The sequence below is a fragment of the Sminthopsis crassicaudata genome, chromosome 1 (assembly GCF_048593235.1).
Source record: "Sminthopsis crassicaudata isolate SCR6 chromosome 1, ASM4859323v1, whole genome shotgun sequence".
Taxonomy (NCBI): domain Eukaryota; kingdom Metazoa; phylum Chordata; class Mammalia; order Dasyuromorphia; family Dasyuridae; genus Sminthopsis; species Sminthopsis crassicaudata.
Genome location: NC_133617.1, coordinates 195,961,679 through 195,987,391, shown reverse-complemented (window position 1 = coordinate 195,987,391; position 25,713 = coordinate 195,961,679). Strand labels below are relative to the sequence as shown.

At 34.7% G+C, this 25,713-nt stretch overlaps 1 protein-coding gene across 1 annotated transcript in view; it reads left to right on the top strand.

Moving 5' to 3' along the window:
• Positions 1-25,713, top strand: part of ZNF236 (zinc finger protein 236) — a 223,298-nt gene that overhangs the window by 32,738 nt on the left and 164,847 nt on the right. The window contains exon 3 of the mRNA XM_074273648.1: positions 529-693. Coding sequence (XP_074129749.1) covers positions 529-693 — 165 coding nt within the window. The remainder of the gene's footprint in view (positions 1-528; positions 694-25,713) is intronic.

The window sequence follows — 25,713 nt, the reverse complement described above, 5'->3', positions numbered from 1 at the left end:
TATTACATTTACATTGTTATCCTCCTTTATATAAACCCCAAAAGAATGACTGACAATTTCCTGAGCAAAAATAATGTTGGAAATTTGTTTTCCCTCTTTATTTGTTTTTGTTTAAAATTTCAAATTATGTTAAATATCCGTTTTGGATTTGAACATTTTAAAATATTTGAGATCTGTGGGTTCACCTGTAGTGTTCTATATCATGGTCTGCATTTGGTCACAAATAAAGGTGAACCTAGTTTACTGTTTTATGCAAACATTCTTATATGGGCAGTAGCTTTTATAATTTTCTTTTGCTCTTCCATGCTGCTGGTCTGACTGTTTGGAAAGTACCGTAAGGGCTTTGCTGTCTACATTTTGGAAGCATTTTTATATTTTCATTATAGAAAATAATCCTAGAAGTTAGTAGGTAGAAAGTATTGTATTCTCTTGATGGTGCTTATTAATATTTTAAAACCTTTTAATGTACAAAGCATCTGTGAAAGATATTTGTATTTCAGTGGCTTTTTCACTTTTCTCTCCAAATAGCCACATCGATGTGACCAGTGTCCCCTTTCATTTAATGTTGAGTTCAACCTGACACTTCATAAATGTACCCACAACGGGGAAGATCCTACCTGTCCTGTGTGTAACAAGAAATTCTCCAGAGTGGCTAGTCTCAAAGCGCATATAATGCTACATGAGAAGGAAGAGGTAATGATTTTGGCGTATACTTTTGAAAATGATTTTTTTTTTTTAAAGCATCTCGTTCCCTATGGGAAGGAATTTTAGGTGTAAGTCAAGGGTAGTAACCATAATATGGATTAAGAAATTTTTAATCCTCTATTAAACTTATCTTGGCTAGTCTCTTATTCACTGATTGAGTTTCCAGCTGTGTCACTCTTCTAGAGGCATTTTAAGATAGCAAGTTTCCATAATCAAAATATGATTGACAAATCAAATTAGAGATGGAACTCTTCTGGAATCCTATTGTGGAAGATACTATTGACACTCAAGAAACAATACAAGAATATCTATATTTCTGAAAGTAGTCATATTTCCTAAGCTTTGCTTTTGATATCCTTGTAATTGAAGACTGTTTAGACAATGTGATTTTTTTAGGCAGTCTCTGTAATAGGGTGATCATTTCATCAAGAGCTAAAATATTGAGAAATTTTAGTCCAGTTTCTCAGAATATCAGCCTAAGTACTGATCACACTTCTTTGCTGGTAGGAGAATCCATTCAGTATGAATGACATTATTTTGATAAAACTAAATTTTAATAAAACATTAAAAAATTGTTGTCTTGAAAAAACAATTATTATTAATGTTCTGGTGAATTTTAAGTTTGTGGATTACACATATCCATTTTTGCATTTTAATTGTTATATTGTTCATCAGTCTCATTAATATATTTTAGACAGAAAAAATCAAAGGGATTGATTTAAACCATTCAACTTCAAATTTATTTGAAAACTATCAGATAAAAAAGTATAAAGAAAATGAAATGAATTATTCAAGTATTACTTTGATACTTTTTTTTTTAGAAAAACATTAAAAACAGGGCTAGAAAATTTTATAAGAAACTTAACACCTTAGGATTATAATTAAAAATTATTATTTATTTGTTACTGATTAAAAACAAAATACATAATGGTGAGCAATTTTATTGATGAGGAATCATTTTTAGCATTATTTGGATTTTGTGGAGGTCTCATTTTCAGTAAAGAAACAAATGGTTAGTTGATCAGTCAAGCAATTCATCAAGTATCTGCTATCCTCCAGACACTAAAGACATAAAGATAAACAGAGACTTCCAATCTGTCAGGGAGATAAGTGTGTGTTTGTGCATCTCTGTAGATACTGTGAAGATGCTAGTTGAGTGGATAAGCAAAGAGTTCATGTAGAAGGTGATCCTTAGGCCAAGTTTTGGCCTAAGTGGAGGTGGAATAGAGGAAAAAGTGTATATTCATGAAACATCTATTGGGAAATTCAAGTGTTATATATGGGGAACAGTAAGAAAATCCATTTGGCTAGAGTAATGTGTAATAAGGCTGAAAAATAGTTTGGAGGAGTTTTAAATGGTTTTGAGTATCAGAAGAATTAGTATTTAATCCTAAAGGTAATAATAGCAAGTCACTGGAATGTAATGAGGAGTAGCCATGGTTAGACCTGTGCTTTAGGAAAATCATTTTGGCTGTTATGTAAAGGAAGGCTTAGAGAGAAAAGATATTTGAAGCAAGGAAACCAATTATAGATACTTTAAGCTAAAAATGATGACAACCAGAACTGGAGTAGTCATTCAGTGAGTGGAGTGAAAGGATTGGATATGAGTCAGAAATTAACAATGGAATAGATTTGTGGGGTCAAGAGTGAGGAATCGGGCATCACAGTTAGTATGCAAGCCCAATAGATTGTATGGATGATAAAACCCTTGATATAAATAGGAAAGTTTGGAAGATAGGCAAGTTTCTTGGAAAAGATAATAAATTTTGTTTTCTTGTTGTTTTAAATGCCCATTAGATTTTCAGTTGTAAATGATATGAAGCTAGAACTTAACAGAAAAATTGAACTAGAGCTTACAGATCTTGAAGTTATCTATATAGAAATGATAATTAAAGTAATAAGAAATAAGGGCAACAACAGAGAAAATGTTGGGAGAAAAGAATTATAGCATAAAGCATAAATTCACTATTGATTGAGAATTGAGAAAAGGTCATTTGACACCTAAGAGATCAGTAGGAACTTGGAGAAGCAATTTCATTTAAGGATTGAGTTTGGAAATGCTATTGCAAAGGATTGAGAAATGAATGCCAAAAGAGACATCACAATATAATGAATAAATTTATTCTCAAAACCTAGAATATTCAATTTCAACTCAGACACATAGCTAGTTGTTTTGTTCTTGTGCAGATCACTCTTAATCTAGGAAGGTAACTCCATAAGATTATAAGTATTACTGTGCATTGTACAGGGTGGTTCCCTATATAGGTGTTCCCTGTGTGAATAGAATCCCAGGCATATTCCCCATCTCTTGGCTTTGAAAGAAAGAGGATAAAAGAGTTTTAGGGGATTATAGATTCTAGTGACAATTTTTTTTGTTTTTGTTTTTTTTGGAAGCATTAAGCAGGGAGAGATTGGAAATTAAGAGTCAAGAGATAATTTGGGGGGCATTCTGTTGGAGGGGATTGGCTTGAGGATATACATAGATTATTCCAAATCTCTGTCTTGGGATCTCTTCTCTCTCAAAGTTATCTCACTTGGCAATCTAATCATTTCCCATGAATTTAATTATCTTTTCTTTGTAAATGATTCCAAGATCTATATATTCAGCCCTAATTTTTTCTCCTGGGTTCTAGTTCAATGGCACTATCTAATACACATTTACAACTCAATGTCTATCAGATGGGCTACCTCACACTCATCATGTCCAAAACAGAATTTATCTTTCTCTCCAAACTCATCCTTCCCCCTCAAATTTCCTTACTTAATAGTGATGACAGCATTATCATCATTTTTGATGAATCATTCTCTCACTTTGTGTGTTCATTCAGTTGCCAAGTCTTGTCTATTTCACCTGTATAACATCTCTTCAATTTGATCCATTTTCTCTGACAAAACCATCTCAATCAATCCCTTAATCTCATTTCACCTTGATTATTACAATAGACCCCCTCATTGGACTATCTAGCTCAAATCTCTGAGTTTTCCATTCCATCTTCTTTACTGAATTGAACCTTGGGTAAGATAGGGAGATTGTTTGAGAAAACAATTATTATTAGAGTTAATTAGTGTTATTTATACATTAGTGTTTTTTTCAGAATTTGGAAAATGAAGGAGAGAATGAAAGATGATTATCAAGTGATTTTGAGATACAGACAAGAGGAAAAGAGGGAGCTCAGCTCAGAGCCTCTTCTTTCTTAGAAAAAAACATGAAATAAGAAGTTCCATTGAGACAGTAATTTTGGGATAATATGAGGCTTAAATAAAGAAAATAAGTTTTGGTATAGCTATTTGTGAAAATCATAGTAGAAATTCTCATAGAGAATTAAAAGAAGTAAAAGGATTTTCTTGCTGTTGTAGGGATGCATTTGAACCTAGCAATTTCATAATAGATATAGTCAGGAAGGTTACATGATTTCATCCAACTTTGTGTACCAGCACATGATTAAAGAGTAGAGAAAGTAGATGGTAGATTTTGGCATAAGTGTCAAGAAGATTAGGGATTTGAGAGTAAAGATAGTTTAGAGATATTATTTTGCAGATTAAAATATCCAACCTAGAACAGATAATTGGTTTGGTATTGCCAATAAAAAGTCGATGCTGGAATTACTTTAACCTAGCTTGTTTATTAACTAAAAATTTTTCCCCCAGTTAATGAGCATTTATTGTCTTTCTCTCCTATTTGTTCTCCACAAAAAAAAAGAAAAACGAAGCAAACATTCAGAGTTAAGTAAAGTGAATTTTCATATTGATAATTGTCTTGTTTTTATTTATTTTTATTTTATTATTAAATTCAACTTACATTGAGTTTATCACTTCTCTGACAGAGTTGGGTTAGCATACTTCAACTTTGGCCTCCTGGAATTGCAGTTTGTCATTTGTGGCCTATTTTTAGACTTAAAATTTGACTGTCACTCATCAAATATTTATCAATTGTTTGTATCTATCTGATTGTATGCTAAGTACTGAGGATATAAAAGAAAATGTGAGGCAGTTCTTGCTCTCAAGTTGCTTATATTCTAAGGAAGATAATAACATTCTCATATATAAGTAAACATACAACAAATTTGGAGGCCAGCATTAACAACAGATAAGACCTCTTGTATGAAGCAAAACTTGAGGCAAGTTTTGTTGAGGGCTAGGAGTACCTAAAAATGAAGGTGAAAACAGAAAGTGTTCCAGGTTTGGGAATATCCTGTTCATAGGCACAGAGGCCGAAGATGGAGAGTCAGGTGTAGGGCATAGCAAGTAATTCATTTTGTCTAGAGCAAAGAAAATGTAATGAGGCAGAGGATATATCTTTTAGCCAGGTTGTGAAAGTTTTTAAATGCCAAATGAAAGAGTTTATATTTTATTCTACAGACAATGAATGGATCCACTGAAAATTCTTGAGTTGGGGAGTAACATGATAAGAACTCTGTGGAAGATAGATTTGAGCAATGAGAGAGATTGGGTACCAAAAGACAGTTAGAAGGCTAATATAAATTGAGGTGAGGGGTCAGTCAGTCATTAAACCTTTACTAAATGCTTCTTAGGTACTAGCACCTGGAGAAACAGCAGAGGCAAAAAATTATCCCTCTCCTCTAGAAGTTCACAGAGGAATTCAGGAGGCAATATATAATCATGAATATATATTAATAAAGCTAAATACAAGACACATGGGAAATTAATAACAGAGGAAGTATATGAGAATTAAGAGAGATTGGAAAAGGCTTCCTGTAACAGGTGGAATTTTAGCTGGGACTTGAAGGAAACCACAGATGCCTAGAGGCAGAGTTGACTGTGGGGGATGGGGTGGAGGGAAGTAGAAGGGAAAAAGTATTTGCACAATCCTACAGCATGCCAGGCACTGTGTTAAGCATTTTACAAATATTGTCTCATTTGATCCAACAACTCTGCATTGTAGGTGCTCTTATTATCCCTATTTTATAGTCGAGGAAACTGAAAAAGAGAGTTAAAGTGACTTGCTCAGGATCATTCAACCAGTAAATATCTGAGGCCGGATATAAACACAGGTCTTCCTGATTCTAGGCCTAACACTCTAACTACTCCACCACCTAACTGAGAGTATTCCAGGAATAGGGGACAGCCATTAAAAATTTCCAGAATCAAGAGATGGAGTATCTTTTCTCAAGGAACAGCAAGGAAGTCAGTGGCACTGGATTGAAGAATGTATGGGGAGTATTGTGCAAGGTATAAGAAGGTTGGAAAGGAAGAGTAAGTTATGAAGGGCTTTGAAGGCCAAACAGAAGATTTTTTTATATCTGAGCCTGAAGATTATAGGGAGCTCCTAGAGTTTGTTAAGAAAAAGGGTTCCACATAGTGGAACTTATGCTTTACAAAAATCACTTTAGAGGCTAAATGGAGGATGAATTGATGTGTGGAGAGACTTGTAAGTAGGAAGATCAATTAGCAGGCTATTGCAGTAGTTCCAGGTATGAGGGAAGAGAAAAAGGATTTTATTCAAGAGATGTTTCAAAGGTGAAAATGAGAAGCCTTGGGAACAGTTGGGTTTGGGAGTGAGTGTCAATGATATGTCAATGTCATTTTGAGTTTGGAACACGGGAAGCTGGTGCTCTTGATAGTAATAGAAAAGTTGGAAATAGGGAGGTGTCAGGGAAAAGAGAATGTTTGGTTAAGTTTTGAACATGTTGAGTTTGAGATATTTACTGGACCTCCAATTTGAGATGTCCTATAGGGAGTTGGAAATTGGAGACAAGTCAGCATGGAAATTCAGGATAGATAGATTGAGAATCATCAGTTTAGAGATGGTAATTGAGTCTATGGACATTACTGAGATTACCAAATGAAATAGTATACTGGGAGAAGAAAAGAGAGCCCAGAAATCTGTGGTCCAACCAAGGTTAGTAGATGTGATCTGGACAAAGAGCTAACAAAAAAGATTGAGGAGTAGTGATAGGTATGAAGAGAACCAGGAGAGAATAGCATTTGGAAAAATCTGGAGAGAAATGATTATCAAGGAAAAGAGAATGCTTGATGTGTCAAAGGCTGCATAGGGGGTGAAATGGATAAGACTGAGAAAAAGCCATTAGATTGATAATTATATGTTACTGATTACTTTCAGCAAGGTGAGGACCTATATTATTGTAGATGGCCTTTTCAAGAAATTTATCCACAAAAGGAAGGAGAATAATAGGGTGATAGTGGGAATAGAAGGATCAAGTGAGAGTTGTTTTGATCCTAGGGAGACATGGGCACGTTTATAGACTATAGAGACCAGCTGGTCTATAGGGAAAGATTAAAGATGAATGAGAAAATGAGGCTAAATAGAGGTGAAAATCTGCTGGAGGAGACGGGATAGAATTGGAATCATTTGTGCAAGTATGGAGTTGGTCTTGGCTAGAAGAGCCATCTTCTCATTTTAGAAATGAAAATAGAGATAGTGATAAAAAGCATTTGAGATGTGAATTAAGGAGAGGGAGAAGGACTTCCAAGATCAATAGTCTCTGTTTTTTTGTAAAATATGAGATAAGATTTTCAGCTAAGAAGGGTATTGGCAGGGGAACCATGAAGTGGGGAGGGATTAAAAGATTTGGAAGCATCATGTTAGTGAGTGGGATAGTGAATTAATTAAGTTGTTGAGTATAACTTTGAAACCCATTTGAGGTTATATGATATAAATTAGTAATGGATCCAGCCAGTGAGGATGGTTGTATGATTGCCTCTACCTTCTATTAGTAGCATGTATAATTAGAGTGATCTGAGACTGAGGCTTGTCACAGTAAAATAACCAATAGAATAAGGAGGCAAGAAACTTGAGAAGAGAACCAAGTGGGGTTGAAGTATTTCACTAAGGAGTCAATGTGGGGAAAGGAAGAGAAAGTGTCTCGAGGAGGGGTGATGATGACCTGTTGGAGAACTGAAATAATTTGAGGAATTATAAGTCATGAAGTGGCCAAAGAGAAGTTTTTGGTAAGGGAAGGAAAGAAGGAAAGATCTAAAGTCTATAGGTTATGATCAGATAAGGGTATTTCAGAATTAACATGCAAAGTGTAGTTTTATGAAAGGGTTCTAGCAAGATGAATGGAATGACTATCTTTATGTGTGGCAGAGGTGAGATATAGTAATGGGTCATGGGAAGTGAATAAGCTGAAGGATGGAGTGGTTAAGATGTTTGAGGAAAAATCAGTTTGTATATCAAGTCCCCAAGCAAGAGGGCAGGAATTGAGGAGGAGAGAAGTATCAGACTCATTGGGGGAAGGAAGGAGAAGTGTCTTGAATACCTGTAGACAACAGGTCTCAGGGATTTTGATTGAGTGCCTGATGTGAGAGTTTGTGTACTTCAAAGGAGAAGTTACTGAGTGATAGAGGTAGAGGAAGAACCTAGAAATGTCAATGTATGGTCAGGAGTTTTCCAGTTTTACCACTTTCATTAGTGAGTCAGGGAAAATGAATGAAATTGTCATCAGTACAGGTAAGAATGATCAGGAAGGCTATTATAGGAGAGTAGAAAGTAGCAGTAAGAATGAGAAGGTGGAAAAATTTGGAAAGGAAAAGATTTAAGTTCAAATCAGCCTTGTTTGTGGAGCAGGAATTCCAGAGGGTACAAAAAAAAAAAGGGTGGGCAGCTTTTATTTGGGACTTTGGTGGGGTTTGGGGTGGTTTAAAGATAATGGGAATAGAAAATTATGTATTTAGAGATTTAGATGACTTATGAGGTTTTAGAATTACTGGGATAGGCAGGTTTTAACTAAAGGAAAGTTTGTAATTATTAAGTGAAAAATTTAGAGAGATTTTTAAAGTCAATAGTTTTGTGATCTTTGGGCAGTTCAGGCTAAGGAGTAAGACTTGGAGCAAAGGAATGGTGCTATTCTTCTTTTTCTAAGGAAGGAAACTAGACTGGAAACTTGATGGAATGTGCCCTTTCCTATCATCTCAGTAGTGGAACACTGGTATGGCGGAGGAATGTCTTCCTCTCCCACCCCCTCTTCCCCTGCAGACTGGACATTAGGCAGGACACCACCTGGGGAATGCTGGTATGGTGCTTTTCACCAGAGTCTGGAGAAAAAGTAGGAGATTGATGGAGAGGTTATCATTTGTCTTTCATTCTTGAAGAGAACCCAGGCATCAGGGAGGTGCCATGACATGCAAATGCATTGGATTTAAGTGAGAGAAGGACTATGCAAGGTCATCTACCTCACTTTCCCATCCAAAGCCATCTTGGGTCCAATGACAAGATAGAGATCTGGAGATGGCCTTGGATGCAGTGGGGAGATGTTGGCCTTAATTTTTAAGCTAAGTTTTCAAAGGGTCTCAATTTGACTGAATACTTGAATTTTGTAAGTTCAGGACAAGTTTGTGTATCTGTTGCCTGAGGAGTGATCTAGTTAAATATGGAGAGATTCATTATTGGAAAGTTTATCACTAGGGTGTAAAGTTCTGTTGTCTCCAGAAACTGCCAATTGCTCTCTGGGAGGAGATCTGCTGTCTAAACTCCATCTCTCGGCCAGAGTCTTCTTCCTGTAGAGAGCTGCCAACTCTGACCTAGAGTAGAGATTCCTCCCTTGCTCAATGTTGCTTCTTTTATCCTCCCAAAGAATGGGCGTGGAATAATTCAGGGGCTTCTGGGAAAAAATACTTCAACCAATGAACTTTCTCCTCTTAAACATGTAAGTTCCTCCCCAGGAGTTCAAAGGGGTAAAACTCCCCTTAAAGTCCTGAACTAGAGAATTGTTAAGTACCGACTTAGCACTTAGTAAGAACCTAATATCTCATTAGCACTTAGTAAGAACATAACACTAGGGGATCATCATTTTCTCATTTTTGGAAGGAGCCTAAGAAGATGTCTTTCTACTCATTTTCATTTCCCCTCTGTAGCATATGCCACAATATTCAGCTTTGTCTAAAGACCTCCATTGAGGAGGAATTCATTATGTCACCACGTAATCAATTCAATTTTTTTGATAGCTTTTTTGTTGTTGTTTTTCAGTCATGTCTGACTTTCTTATGACCCCATTTGGGGTTTTCTTGGCAAAGACCCTGAAGTGGTTTGCCATTTTCTTTTCTTGCTCATTTTACTGATGAAAAATTGAGGCAAATAGGGTAAAGTGACTTGCCTAGGGTTATAGAACAAATAAGTTTGAGGCTGGATTTAGGCTTAGGTTTTCCATACTCCAGATCTCATGCTTTCTATCCACTCTGAAATCTAGCTGGCTCTGTTTGATAACTATATTTCAGTGTAATTGGCTTCCTTTGTCATTTTACTATGTATTTTCTTTTATATATTTAAAAACATGGGCTGGTAATAACTATTTGAAGCCAGATTTGAACTCAGGAAGATGTCTTCTTTACTCTAGTTTGGGTGGTCTAGCCATTGGGCCACGACCTACCTGCTCTTTAGATAGTTTTAATAACTGCATTTCTAATCCCCAACCTTTCAAACATCACCAAAGATCCCTTGGTGGCCTATGAAACAAATCAACACCAACGACCATCATTATCCTCCTCACACTTCTTTCCTTAGGAGGTCTTCCACTTCTCACCAGTTTTATACCCAAATGAATTATCCTACAAAAACTTATTACCAACTTCCTAGCTATGTGATACTATACATATAGTAAATCAATCATACGTTTGCCTTTTTGCAATTCCCTGGACAGAGTCAGGGAGATCAGAATTCAAGTCCTCTCAGACACTTACTAGCTATGTGGTCTTGGGCAAATCACTTAAACTCAGTGTGCCTTAGTTTCTTCAACTGAACAATGAGATAATAATGTCACCTTTCTCATCATTTTGTCATGAGGATGAAATTAGACAATAATTGTAAAGCACTTTGTACAGCATCTATCTCCTGCTTTTATGTATATTTTGATAATTGGAGGCAGCTATTCTGTTTCCTCTTTTCTGTATTTACATATCTCCATTTACTTACATTTCTCCATTTACTTATGATGAACTGGTTGCCTTCCTCTGGACTTTCTCTAGTTCTTGTTATGTTCTTAAAATGTAATCCCTAAGAATCAAACATGATATTTCTGATGTAGTCAGATAGATAGAAGCAGAATATGGGACAGTTATCTCCCTGGTTTTGGAGACTGTGACTTTCCAGATCGCTTTAGCTTTTTCACTATCATTATTTTGTCATGATGTGTTTTGGGGGCCATACATTCCACAAAATGGACAGAACTATAAAATGGCTTTCTGTTCTGTGTCATCACTCTTCCAGTTTAGTGCTTATTTTGTGCCAGGCACTTAGATAAGCCCTGAGGCTACCAACCAGACACTTCCTATTCTCTAGGTGCTTATATTCTATTGGAGATAGAAAATACATTTATGGAGCTGGAAAATTAAAGGAGATAGGGAAGCTGGAGCTGTCTTAAAATAGTAGTCACCCATTAGAAGAGCAGGGCCTCAGGGTGAACATTTCTTCATTTGTCAAGGTTGGTAGGAAAAGAGGGAATCCTGAGCCAAGAGAGAGAATCTTGTGGTGGTGGCAGAAAAGACAGCAGAAGGTGCTAAAAATCAAATGTTTAGATTGGATGCAGATATTAATGTAAATGTTAATATAGTTGTGTGAAGTATATTTATCCTTCAACCATCAGGTTTATGCACTACATCGTCTTTACTGTAATTCTTGCTATAAATGAAACTTGAATAAGGATGGAAGGATGACTCGGATTATCTTCAGAGAAGTCAAATGAGAATTGTTAGAGTTGGTTTCATTGTATATTCAAAGGCAAGAAGAACTGTTTCCATTATTACTTGGTCACTTAGTCTTATTTTTATTTATTGTGAGAACAAGCAACTAGTTGTATTATGGCAGTTATATATATATATATATATATATATATATATATATATATATATATATATATATATATATATATATATGTTAATGTCTATAATCACATAGATATATGATATCCAAGTTAGCTTCTCTTTGACCTCAGGATCAGCCAAAGTCCTTCATCTTTAGGGGGAGAAGTACAGGAGATTATTCTCGCTCTCCACCAATGGACCTTCTTTCTCATTGTCCTCCTCCAAAGTGACTCTGGCTTGTCTTAATCCCCCCCCCCCCCCCCAATCCCTCCTACAATTATCTATATACATTAAAAAAAATCGAGCCAGCACAGAATAGTGGGAAGGGCCATTTTCCAAGCATATGCTAATAGAATATTGTATGATAATTAGCCTTAAGTGCTTGGTTGTCTGATTCCAGTGCACCTATTCAGAGTTTTAGCCCTTTCTATAGATAGGATGAAAAAATTTTTTTTAGAACTTTACAGATGGGGCAGTTAGGTGGCACAGTGATTAAAGCACTACCCTGAAGTCAGGAGGACCTGAATTCAAATTTGACCTCAGACATTTAACACTGCCTAGTTGTGTGTGTGATCCTAGGCTAGTCACTTAACCCCAATTGACTCAGTTTAAATAAAAAAAAAAAAAAAAAAAAAACCCAACTTTACAGACTCCTCCAAACTAAGTTCATTATATTTAATGAATAATATGAAAGAGGGTATGGAGGGGGTTGTTAAAAACTATATTAAAAAAAATTTATTTGGAATCAAGAAATAGCTCAGTGATTTGTAGACTGTAGAATTTCCATACCTGCATGACATAGCTATAGCCATTTTCCAATATTAATTCTCCATCAAAGGGCCACTGGATCAAAGTAAAAGAATTAAGCACCTGAAACTTTATGGAATATTCTGTATCTGTAATGTTCCACTTCTCTCATCTAAATGTATTTCGTCATTTGTTCTCTGGGACCAAGATTGGTCATTGCAATTAGATTTTGCTTGCTAATTATATTGGTTTTTTCTTTACATCATTTCATTCATAGCTTACAATGTTTTTATGAATTCCTCATATTATTTTCTAAAGGGAAATAATATTCTATTATATTAATGTCAATTTATTCAAATATTTTCCAATACTTGGGCACCTACTTTGTTTCTGATTCTTGTGGTTTTGTTTTCATTTGGGTTATGGAACCACAAAAAAGTACTGTCATAACTTTTTTTAAGCTTAGATCTTATGCTCCATAATGTCACTAGGTCTAAAAGTATGAACAATTTCCCTATTTACTTTCTTCTTTGAATAATAATGTTAAAAGTAATGAATTTGTTGTGCATACAAAAACATCATTAAAATTAAGTTAACTGCTTCTATTTGAAAAATATGGGTGAATACTGGATTAAAGCTATATGAATATAATATCTCTTTTTGAATAGAAGGTAATTTTTGAATTGCTGGCCTTAATAACAATATTTTATTTTCAGATTGCTATTCAGGATTTGTTTTGTTAACTGGCGGTCGTTTTTTAATAAGCACACTTTGTCCGATGGTTGTAAAAAGAAACAACATTGATTAAAGATGAAAGGAAACTTTATAGTGATTTGCTTCAGTTTTGATCTAGTAATGTGGTTTTGGAAATCAGAGAAGATAAACTGTCTTACATTTATAGTATTTATGATTTTGTTAATTATGGGGATTTGAATTCACGGTTTTTATTGGTTTTGTGACTTTAGAGAATATAGAATCAGAGAAGTTCTTGTTTAGTTCAGTGTTGCTAACTTCACTAGGAAGTTGATGTGGCGAGGATCATAATGTTAAATTTATCTTGATCTCTAGTGCTTTTGTTAAGATGAGCAGGAATCTTAGTTTTGAGGAAAAATGTTAAACATTGAACAACTGTGATAAGTTCATAGAAAATATATTTTTAAATGCATAAGAATAGCTTTTCTTAAGTGCTAAAGTAAATATATGCACGTATTGGTTGTGTGTGTATGTTCTCATTTTTCTGGTTATTGATACCAGATATTAGCAAGATATCTTACTAATAATTACCATAAGTAATGCCTGACATGTTATCATTTAACAAGTAATTCATAAATTTATCTTCTCTCTCTCTCTCTCTCTCTCTCTCTCTCTCTCTCTCTCTCTCTCTCTCTCTCTCTCTCTCTCTCTCTCTTTCTCACACACACACACTCTCTATAGATTTTTGTTTTGTTCTTATTGTACCATTTTACCAAATCTTCCTTTTTAGAGCTCTGCTAATAAGTGCTAGTTAACTAGCTAACTGCTAGTGTAGTTTTATTGGGATTCAAGAGCTCTCATCCAACTTGATTAAAAAAAACAACAACAGACTAACAAAAATATTGCTATAGAATCAACTTCACATAATATTGCCTTACATTGTAGGTGATGATCAAAACAATTTCATTTCTTCATAATTACTGATCTATAGGCACTTTAGGAAAAGGGTTTTAACTTTAAAGAATTTATTACAATCTTTTTATGAAAAGAGAATTTAGACACTAACAGAGAATCAAATAATGTTTCAATAGCAAGAAATATAAGTGAATGTTATCCAACCTAACTTTTCTAGACATATTTCATCATTCCCTTTATATAGTTTCAAACGTTTTGGATTATTTATTATTATTTTTACAGGTCTCTACCTGCTTCCGTGCATCATAATACCTTCCTTTCATACCTGTCATATATAAAATAGAACTTCAAGGAAGTTGGGGAGGTCAGCAAGTAGAACATTTTTAAAGCCCCTATCTTAGTTCTAGACTTAGCCTCAAGTATGTTGTGTCCTTTAATAAGCTCTCCTTGAAGACCACTTCTTTCCTAAACAGCCCCATCTCTCTGTGTCTTTTCCTTTTTCAGATTTTCTTTTTGCCCTTATCAGATTTCCTGTTGTTAATATTTACCTGTCTGTGTGTATCTACCCTAGTCTCTTTTCAGGAAACAGTAAACTCTTTGAGAGTAGAGACTTTTATGTAAAACAAAACAATAACCTCTCCTTCCTGCCTGATTTTTAACCACTAGTGCTTAGAATAGTACTTTGCACAGAGCATCAATTTGTTGAATTTAAGTTGAATTTAAGCTATATGTTGAGGTAAATTGTGGAGTGAACAGAATCATGTAGAATCAAAGCTAGATAACTTGAATTTTGATCCTAGGATTTGAGTTCATGGAGTAGAATCTATATATAACATAGGGAGCAAAACATTTCAGAAAGAGAAGTCAGGAGAAAGTTGTGTAGGAAGATCAGTTTGATTAGAACAAAGGATCTCTGAAGGGAAGAGTAGAAGTATGAGGTTAGTGGACTTCCATAGCCAGTTGATAGAATGCCTGAATGTTAGACTTTGAGATTTGCTCTATAATTAGTAATATAATTACTCTAGATCCTTGGGCAAGAAAGTGTTTTGATAAAAATAGAATTTTATAAGATTATTTGAGTTACTGGAATACAGTATTATAAAATAGGCTGCTTAATAGGTCTGCAATGTCCTGAGGCTCTTCCCCCTTCCATTCACTCCTCCAGTCACAAAAATGATTTTCTTAAAGCTTAGTTTTGATTATGTCCCTATTCTCTTTTCCCCCTCCCCCAACTCCAAATACTCTTCCCTACTCCCAAAATCACTCGGTAAGCTAGTGACTTTCTGTTGCAAGTACAACATGAACTCCAATCCAGTGACACTGGACTCCTGACTGTTCCATGAAAAGGATATTTTCATTTTTTTGGGCTCTGGACCTTTTCTCTAGCTATTTTTCATTCCTGAAATGCTTTCCCATTTATGTTCCACTTGCTGACCTCCCCAGCTTCCTTGAAGTTTTATTTTATACAAAAAACCTTCCTCAACCTCTTTTAAATCCAGTGTTTTTCTTTTGTTAAATATCTCCTATTTATTCTTTCCATAGCTTGCTCTGTATGTACTAATTTGCATTTTGCTTCTCCTATTAGATTGTGAACTCCTTGAGGGTAGGTACTGTCATTTGCTTTTTTTTTTTTTTTTTTTTTTTAATATCCTCATTTCCTGGCACTTAGTTGGTGCTTCACATTGATTAGTTATTTCAACCCTGTAATTTTATCTAATTAACTTTAATAATTATAAATATATATAGACATCTTCCTTGTCTCCAGACCTGGAACAGAGAACTTTTTGCATAACAATAAGAAACCCTGCCAGATACATGAAACATTCCTTGAGAACCTCCTTCCCCTCCTTTTTCCTCTCCCTATCATGGAACAGAATATATAGAGAGCAAACTGTTTTAGAAAGAGGAGTCTCTATCTATTCTTTCATTTTCATGGAAAAGTTATTTATCTTGTTTCCACAGAATGCTGCTGATTGGCTGTATAATTATAACAGGCTTGAAAAGATATAAAAACTAAATCTGTGGCATAGGAAGCTGAAGCTGAAATCACTGAGAGCAGCCTTCCTTAGCATGCTAATATCTTTCTTTGTTTGACTACATATATATATATATGGCCATTAGTCGTTAGACATCTGCTGATGGGTATATTTTAAAGGTCTCTCAGGAAAGAGAATTCCCAAACTCTCAGGAGAGAGTTAAATTTATATTTGAGATATATTTATAAATGAACTCTTTCTTCCCTGTTTTATACTTGCCATTTAAGTAATTTTATAGATTTACTTAAGGCTCTATTCCCTATACTTTTTTTGTGCCACTGTGGTCCTTTTTTCACTTTTTAGCATTGAGCCAGGGGACAGAGTGGGTAGAGTATTGTTTGGGAAATAAGAGAACTAATGTATTGTGAAAGATGTGTAGATGATCCACTTTTGAATCACGATGCAGAACATTATTTGATGTTCTGGTAAGTTTTAGGGATGATGGCATGTTTGCTCTTTGAAGCTTGCTTTTTTATAAATCATTGAACATTAAGGAGCTAACCTGCCACTATCCCAAAGCTTATTCCATGAAATTGCAGTGAATCATAGGGAAGAGAGGGAGCATCATAGTGACTACTGTTTTGAGCACCCTTGTCCTAGATCCCATTTGTGTATGCTGACAGAAGCAACTCCTTCTAGTTTAAGACTATTAAAAATTGGACAAGCCTATTACTTCTTACAGAAATATTATTGCTGAATTATACTCTAACACAGTTTATATGCTACAGTGTGGGACAAAATAAAGGAAAAGAGAATTCTAGGATATGGCAAAAGAATCATAAAATCATAGATTTAAAAATCATAGATTTAGAATTGACAATGATTTTAGAAGCTATCTAATCTAGTTACTTAATTTTTCATATGAGAAGGGGTAGCTAGGTGGCACAGTGGATAGAGCACCAGCCTTGAATTCAGGAGGACCCGAGTTCAAATTTGGTCTCAGACACTTAACACTTCCTAGCTGTGTGATCCTGGGCAAGTCACTTAACCCCAGCCTCGGGGGGAAATTTTTTTTTTTCATATGAGAAAATTGAGGCACATAAAGATTATATGACTTGCCTAGTTGTAATTAATATCTCTCTGATTCTTGGTCCCATGTTCTGTCTGCTATGTTCTTATGATAGGGGTGGGCGTGAATGATGGTAGGAAATAGATTTACATACTATTAAAAAATTATTTAAGACTCTTTAGTTTGAGAAACCAGAGAAATAATAATGTTGTTGACAGAAATATGAAAGAGAATTATTTATTTTTAGCATTCAGTATTGTCGAAGGAATGTTCATAATGTATCTGCCTTCCTTCTTTTCTTTTCCTCAAGGAATTAGCTAGTTGAAGACAATTTCTTTTCATGTTTTTTTTTAATTAATTATTAGGCTTAAGATCAGAAATTTTTTTCCCTTGAAGGTAAGAATATCATAAAATTTGAAAATTGGAAGAGATCTTGTTGGCCACGTAATCCAGCCTATACTTGACAACACTATAACATACCCAACTAGTAGCCTTCCAACTTCTCTTTTATAATCATGACCTCTGGAATCAGTCCATTCTACTTAAGTTGTTAGAAAATTTTTCCTGATATCAAGTCTAAATTTCCTCTTTTAGAATTTTATTCACTGACCTTGGTTTTGGCCTCTGATACCAAACAGAAATCAATTTTTTCTCCCACATGACAGCCTTAACTTGACTACAGTTGTCATTTCTTTACTTAATCTTCTCTTCTCCAGATAATAAAGATTCCATGTCTTCACCCTCTTCTCATAATATGTTGATTTAAGGTTACTTTACCTTCCTGCCTGCACTCTTCTGGATATCTCTCATTTGTTAATGTTTTTCTTAAACTTTTGTCCCTACCAGGAGAATGTGGTACTCAAGATGAAGTCTAAATAGAACAGAAGACAATGAGACTCTCATCTGTTTGTTCTTTAAAGCTTTTTTCCCCATATGGTACTGCCACATTGGCTCATGAGCTTGCAGTTCACTAAAACTTGAAGAGGTTTTTCAGATAGACAGATAGATTTTCTCATCTTATACTGATGAAGTTGATTTTTGGACAGGAGTATAAAGACTTAGGTTTATCCCTATTGAATTTCCTCTTATTTTGATTCAACCCAGTGTTTTACTTTGTCAGCATAGTATTATTTTTCACATTGTTATGTTATTTACAGATCTGATGAACATACTATCACCTACACTTTTATCTAGGTTATTGATAAAAATGAGAAACAATACAGAGCCTATGAGAACTCTGGGTTACTCAACACTGTACGCTTTCTTCAGAATTGACATGAGGGGCAGCTAGGTGGTGCAGTGGATAGAGCACCAGCCCTGAATTCAGGAGGACCCGAGTTCAAATTTGGTCTGAGACACTTAAAACTTCCTAGCTGTTTGACCCTGGGCAAGTCACTTAACCCCAGCCTCAGGGGAAAAAAACCCAGAATTGACATGAAATCATTAACAACTATTCTTTGAATCTGTCCATCTAGAAAATTGAAATCATCTGATTCATCAATTAGTCAGTAAATATTTATTTAAATACTATGTGCCAGGAACTGTGCTAAGTACAGAAGTATTTCCTTTAGGCCTTAATCTGAGAGCACATATAGAATAGTAACAATTCCACCTTAAGCCAGACCCAAGAATGATTAGTTAGCTTCTTTTTCAAAAGAACATGACTGGGAAACTGAGTCAGAAAGATCCCACCTTATGCAGAGGCCAAGGTTGTCCTCATAGCTCATGCCCAGATACTAATTTTCACCTGTTAACAATTCAGGATTACATTCTTCTGAGTAGCTCGTGGCATATTTCTTTCAGATGGATCACTAGCTTGATGATACATCAGTCAGTCATATCTGAATTTAAAATTCCAAATAATATCAATTATAGTCCCAAAAGATTTTATCTCCAATAGCAGATCTCATCAATCCAAGCTTCAGTATTCCATTATATTCATAAGCCATAACTTACTCAACTGTTCCCCAAATGATGAAAATCCTCTCAATTTTTAATTTCTTGCCACCACAAAAAGAACTGGCATATTTCCTCTTTTTTTCATCTCTTTGGGCTACAGATTCAGTAGTAACCCTGTTGGAACAAAAAGTATGTACAGTTTTATAGCCTTCTGAGTATAGTTTCAAATTTCTCTCCAGAATGGCTGGATCAGTTCAGCACTCCAGCAGTAATGCATTAGTTTCCCAGTTTTCCCATATCCCTGTCAAGATTTATCATTATCTTCTGCTTTCATCTTAGTCAATCTGAATAAGTGTGAGGTGGTATCGTAGAGTTGTTTTAATTTGCATTTCTCATTTTTATATGCCTATAAATGGCTTTTATTTCTTCATGTGATAATTCCGTTTACACATAATTTCTTACATAATATTATATTATGTTCATGTAAACATTATATAACTATTCTTAATTGATTGAGCATCTACTTTATAATTTTTGACTAATATAAGAAGGGCTGCTATAAATATTTTGGCATATATAAGGATATTTTTCATAGCAATAGCTTCCAGGCGGGGGTGGGGATGGGGATGGGAGAGTAAAGGGTATGAACATTTTAATCAATTTATATACATAATTCTAAATTACTTTTCAAAATGGTAATACCATTTTACCAATTCACCTACAATGTATTGGTATGTTTTATCTTTCTACAACCTCTCCAATATTGATTTATATTTTTTGTTGTTGTTGTTTTTGTTCTTGGGTTTTTTTTTTTTGTTTGTTTTTTTTTTTTTTTGGTTTTGTTTTGTTTTGTTTTGTCATTTTGCCAATTAGCAGGTTATGCTAAGGTAAAACTTCAGAGTTGTTTTGTCTTGCATATTTCTCTTATTAGTAGTGCCTTACAGTAGTTTTTTCTCTCTCTTTTCATAAGAATGTGAATACTATGCAATTCTTTTGAGAACTGTTTGTATCCTTTGACCATTTATCTATTGAGGAATGGCTATTTATAATGTTCGGCCTAGCTTTCTGGAGGTAGTTCAGATGGGCCTTGCTGTCAGCAGAATAGACACCATGAGAATGGTCAGGAATAGAGTCTAGAATCTTTATTCTGGCCTAGTCTTAATCTTAGTGCTGTAGGCAGGAGAACCACTAGGAGGATGGTCAAAAATAGAATGTCTCATTTCCAGTCCTCAGCCGTTACATATCTTAGTACAATTACATCATTACCACATACTGAATATGTGTGAACTAGAGAACCATTACCATCACCATACTAAGTACTGAGTATATATATGAAACTAGAGAACCATCATCTCTCATCAATTCCACTGAATTAATACCTTGTTTCAAGTATGTTTCTCCAAAGTTCTGGCTCTCTCTACAGCTATTAGTTATTGTGTATATCTGTATATGTATGTATATGTTTATTCATTGTATATTTATCTTGGATCTCAAGTCTTTATCAGAGAAATTCCCATTTGACCACCTATTCTTTTATTCTATGAACATTAATGTTGTCTTTTTAAAGTTTTCAGTTTAAAATTTTCTATTTTGTTGTAAACAGCATTATGTCCCATTCAGTTTTTTAAATAAGTTTTCATAATTCCACTTTCTTCCTTCCCTTTACTCCTAATTCCTTCTTGTTTGATAGTTTACCCTTCTCTCCTCCCCTTTCCCCTTCCATAAAAGCTTTTTTTTTTTTTACTCTCTTCATTATCAGTATTTCAGTTTATTCTAGACACTCTTTCTCTGATTAATAGCTCCTATAATGCTTTCTTTTCCTTATCTATATTTTCAAAGCTTCCAAGGTATCCATTCTAGGTTTTCCCCTTTAAGTCTTTCTGCCATGCTTATAGAGATAGATAGGGATTCTCCTTTTCCAATGTTTCCAGAAATAATTTGCAAATTATTGTAGATATAGGAGAGGACAATGCCCCATGGTAGGTCCCCTTCCCTACCACTTTCTGATTTTACAGGCCACACTGGTCCATACTCTCTTGAATTTTTTATTTTTTTATTTTTACGTTTGCTTAAAAATCAACTCCCTGTGTCCAAGTTTTACCACTTCTCTGAGTGCCAGTTGACCCCCAATGGTTCCAACTGCCCTTACTTCCAGGTCAAGTGAACTTTTTATGACACCAAACTTCATGGATCGATCATGTATTTATTCATAAAAACTTTCATTAATGGAACTTCCATCTCTAGAGTAAGGTGTCCCCAATCTTTCCCATCTGTCTCCTTTTGTACATTTATTTATTTATTTATCTATCTATCTATTTATTTATTTATTTATTTATTTAACATTTCAGTTTTATTTTAACATTTTGAGTTGTAAATTCTTTCCCTTCTAATTCCTCCCAACCTATTGAGGAGGCAAGTAAAACATTAATTAATTATACATGTGAAATCATGCAAAGCATATTTCCTTATTATCCTTTTTTTAATCAAGAAAAATAAAGTCAGAAAATTATACCAAAGTTTTCATTCAGAGTTCATCAATTTTCTGAAAGTGGATAGCATTTTTTTTTTTAAGTATGAGTCCTTTGGAACTGCCTTGGATCATTTTATGTCAGTTCACATAGTTCTTTCCATGTTTTTTTGAAACTATCCTCTTTGTCCTTTCTTATAGCATAATAGTACTCCATCAACAATCATATACCACATTTGTTCAGCAATTCCCAAGTTGATGAACATCTCCTTGATTTCCAAATTCTTTGCCACCACAAAAAAAGACTGTTATAAATATCTTTTATAACGTATAGATCCTTTTCTTTTTTCTTTGATCTTTTTGGAGAAAGATACCTAGTGAAATGGACAAAAGACTGGCCCCCTCATCCCTGAGTCAAGGGGCCTTAGACTTATAGGAAAATGTTGTTTAAACTTAATTAAGGGAAGTGCCTGCTCAATTATGTTCAGACTGAATAGTTGCCTAACAATGTCAGACATCCTGTCATTTCCCCATTGTAAGCAAGAGACTGTGTCAAGGAAACTTGTAACCACAAGGCTGTATCAAAGAGTGGCAAATGTGCTTAAAAGTCTGTCTTGCTGGAGGCTGGGGGCTGATCTCTACTAGCCTGTCTAGTGGGATCAGTTGCTGGCCGGCTAATAAATGATGCTTTAAATTGAATAATCTGGTCTGAGCTGTCTATCTCGTGTCAATCCATTTCACTAGAAATGAATTTCTGTTTCTTTTTTTTTTTTTTTTGTCCTGAATCTGGGGTTAAGTGACTTGCCCAGGGTCACACAGCTAGGAAGTTTTAAGTGTCTCAGACCAGATTTGAAGTCATCCTCCTGAATTCAGGGCTGGTGCTCTATCCACTATGCCACCTAGCTAATCCTAGAAGTTTTTTATTTTTATTTTTTGGTTGGCTGCTGATTTTCTTTCTAAAAACGTTTTGTGATCTTTTTGAAGTTTTTATTATTTTTTGTACGTAATTTCAGCTTTGGAGAAGTTTCAGAGATTATAGGGATCAGAGAAAATATAGGGATCAGAGAAAATATTTAGCATTACATTTTTTGCTCACATGACTCAGAAGTTATCACAAGGACTGTTTTTTCTATTTTTTGGTTTCCTCTACACTTAGCATAGTTTTTGGCATATACATTGCAAATTAATAAATGTGGGCTGACTTGTTTTCTGAGAGTCCTGTGATTCTTAAATGATTTGTTTATTGACCTGATTCTATTTTTTTATGTGTGTGATTTCAATTTTTTTTATTATACCTTTTTATTTATAAGATATATACATGGGTAATTTTACAGCACTGACAATTGCCAAACCTTTTGTTCCAATTTTTCCGCTCCTTCCCCCCACTGCATCCCCCAGATGGCAGGTTGACCAATACATGTTAAATGTTACAGTATATGTTAAATGCAATATATGTATATGTGTCCACACAGTTATTTTGCTGCACAAAAAGAATTGGACTTTGAAATAGTATACAATTAACTTGTGAAGGAAATCAAAAATGCAGGCGGACAAAAATAGAGGGATTGAGAATTCTATGTAGTGGTTCATAGTCATCTCCCAGAGTTCTTTTGCTGGGTGTAGCTGGTTCAGTTCCATATTGCTCTATTGGAACTAATCTGGTTCATCTCATTGTTGAAAGTGGCCATATCCGTCAGAATTGATCATCATATAATATAGTATTGTTGTCAAAATATATAATATATATAAAATATATAATGAGTGAAATGAGCAGGACCAGGAGATCGTTGTATACTTCAACAACAATACTATATGATGATCAATTCTGATGGATGTGACCATTTTCAACAATGAGATGAACCAGATTAGTTCCAATAGAGCAATAAGGAACTGAACCAGCTACACCCAGCAAAAGAACTCTGGGAGATGACTATGAACCACTACATAGAATTCCCAATCCCTCTGTTTTTGTCCTCCTGCATTTTTTATTTTCTTCACAGGCTAATTGTACACTATTTCTTTCTTTTTTTCTTTTCTTTTTTTTTTTTTTTTTTTTTGAGGCAAATGGGGTTAAGTGACTTGCCCAGTGTCACACAGCTAGGAATTGTTAAGTGTCTGAGGCCACATTTGAACTCAGAGCACCAGCCCTGAAGTCAGGAAGACCTATCTACTGCGCTACCTAGCTGCCCCAATTGTACACTATTTCAAAGTCCGATTCTTTTTGTACAGCAAAACAACTGTTTGGACACGTATACATATATTGTATTTAAGTTATACTTTGACATGTTTAACATGTATTGGTCAACCTGCCATCTTGGGGGGGGGGAAATTAGAACAAAAGGTTTGGCAATTGTCAGTGTTGTAAAATTACCCATGCATATATCTGGTAAATAAAAACTACTAATAAAAAATAAAAAGAAATATATAATGATCTCCTGGTCCTGCTTATTTCACTCAGCATCAGTTCATGTAGGTCTCTCCAGCCCTTTCTGAAATTACCCTGCTGGTCATTTCTTACAGGACAATAGTATTCCGTAGCATTCATATGCCACAATTTATTCAGCCATTCTCCAGTTGATGGGCATCCATTCAGTTTCTAGTTTCTGGCCACTACAAAGAGAGCTGCTACAAACATTCTTGCACATACAGGTCCCTTTCCCTTCTTTAAGATCTCTTTGGGATATAAACCCAGTAGTAACACTGCTGGGTCAAAGGGTATGCAGTTTTTGATAACTTTTTGAGCATAGTTCCAAATCGCTCTCCAGAATGGCTGGATGTATTCACAGTTCCATCAACAATGTATCAGTGTCTTAGATTTCCCACATCCCCTCCCAACATTCAGCATTATCTTTCTCTGTCATTCTAGCCAATCTGTGTAGTGGTATCTCAGAGTTGTCTTAATTTTGAATTTCTCTGATTAATAATGATTTGGAGCATCTTTTCATCGTTCCAATCTCTTCGTTTGAATTGTTTCTTCGTATCCTTTGACCATTTATCAATTGGAGAATGGCTTGATTTCTTATAAATTAGAGTCAATTCTCTATATATTTTGGAAATAAGTCCTTTATCAGAACCTTTGACTGTAAAAATGTTTTCCCAATTTATTGCTTCCATTCTACTCTTGTCTGCATTAGTTTTGTTTGTACAAAAACTTTTCAATTTGATATAATTAAAATCTTCTATTTTGTGATCAATAATGATCTCTAGTTCTTTTTTGGTCATAAATTCCTTCCTCCTCCACAGTTGACCTGTTATTTTAAAGGAAGAATCTGTGGTTTCTTTCTTTTTGTTTAGTGTTTTGATCTTGTTCTGTTATTTCATGCTTTATCATGTCGCTGATTTATGTTTAGTTTATTCTATTTTTCAGGGAGTATTTATTGGGGATAAGGATTATTACTTTCTGTTCTCAGTTATTCAGTATCTTTCAACTTCTTATCTCTCTTATCTCTATTTTATGTAGTCCTTGTAGGAAGTCCTTTTTTTTTTTTTTAACTGAAAAAGAAAATATTCCTTGTTTGTAATTTTTACAGAGTTAAATTTACTTGCACTTTCTTTTTGCCTATCTTTAAATTTATAATTACTTTGTAATACTGTTAGCATTTTCTGTGATTTATATATTGTTTTAGGCTTAGTCTGAATTGTGGCTTTATCCTAGGTCCAGGATGCTTCCCTCACCCCATTCTCCTTTTCATTTTTGGTGGATTAGATATCTCTACTTGAACTTGTCTTTTGGATTATAATAGATCTTGACTTATCTTCCACTTGGTTCAAAAAAACCTTTTGGGTTTTTGAGATTTAGAGCACTGGATCTTCAAGGTCCTTTTTTAGCAATGAAGACCAAATGTCAAGGTTTTCACAGCCTTATGGAATGACATAGTGTGAGTACTATAGCCTATTGCTGTCTTGAGCTACTCCTGGGCACTTTCAAAATCACGAAATCGGAGTTTTTCTCAGGATAGCCATCTTGTCTTTTTGCCATTGAACACAGAACCTTGCAGGCCATATATGTTTCTGATAAGTTTTTGGTTGTGTGATAGATAATTTTGGCTTTGTTGATGTCCCTTTTTTTTTGTTTTTTTAATATTTTTATTAAATTTTTAAAATTAATTTTATAATTATAACTTTTTTTTGACAATGCATATGCATGGGTAATTTTTTACAATATTATCCTTGCACTCACTTCTGTTCCGAATTTTCCCCTCCTTCCCTCCACCCCCTCCCCTAGATGGCAGGCAGTCCCATACATGTTAAATATGTTATAGTATATCCTAGATACAATATATATGTGCAGAACCAAATTTCTTGTTGCACAGGAAGAATTGGATTCAGAAGGTAAAAATAACCTGGGAAGAAAAACAAAAATGCAAACAGGTTACACTCATTTCCCAGTGTTCCTTCTCTGGGTGTAGTTGATTCTGTCCATCATTGATCAATTGGAACTAAATTAGATCTTCTCTTTGTTGAAG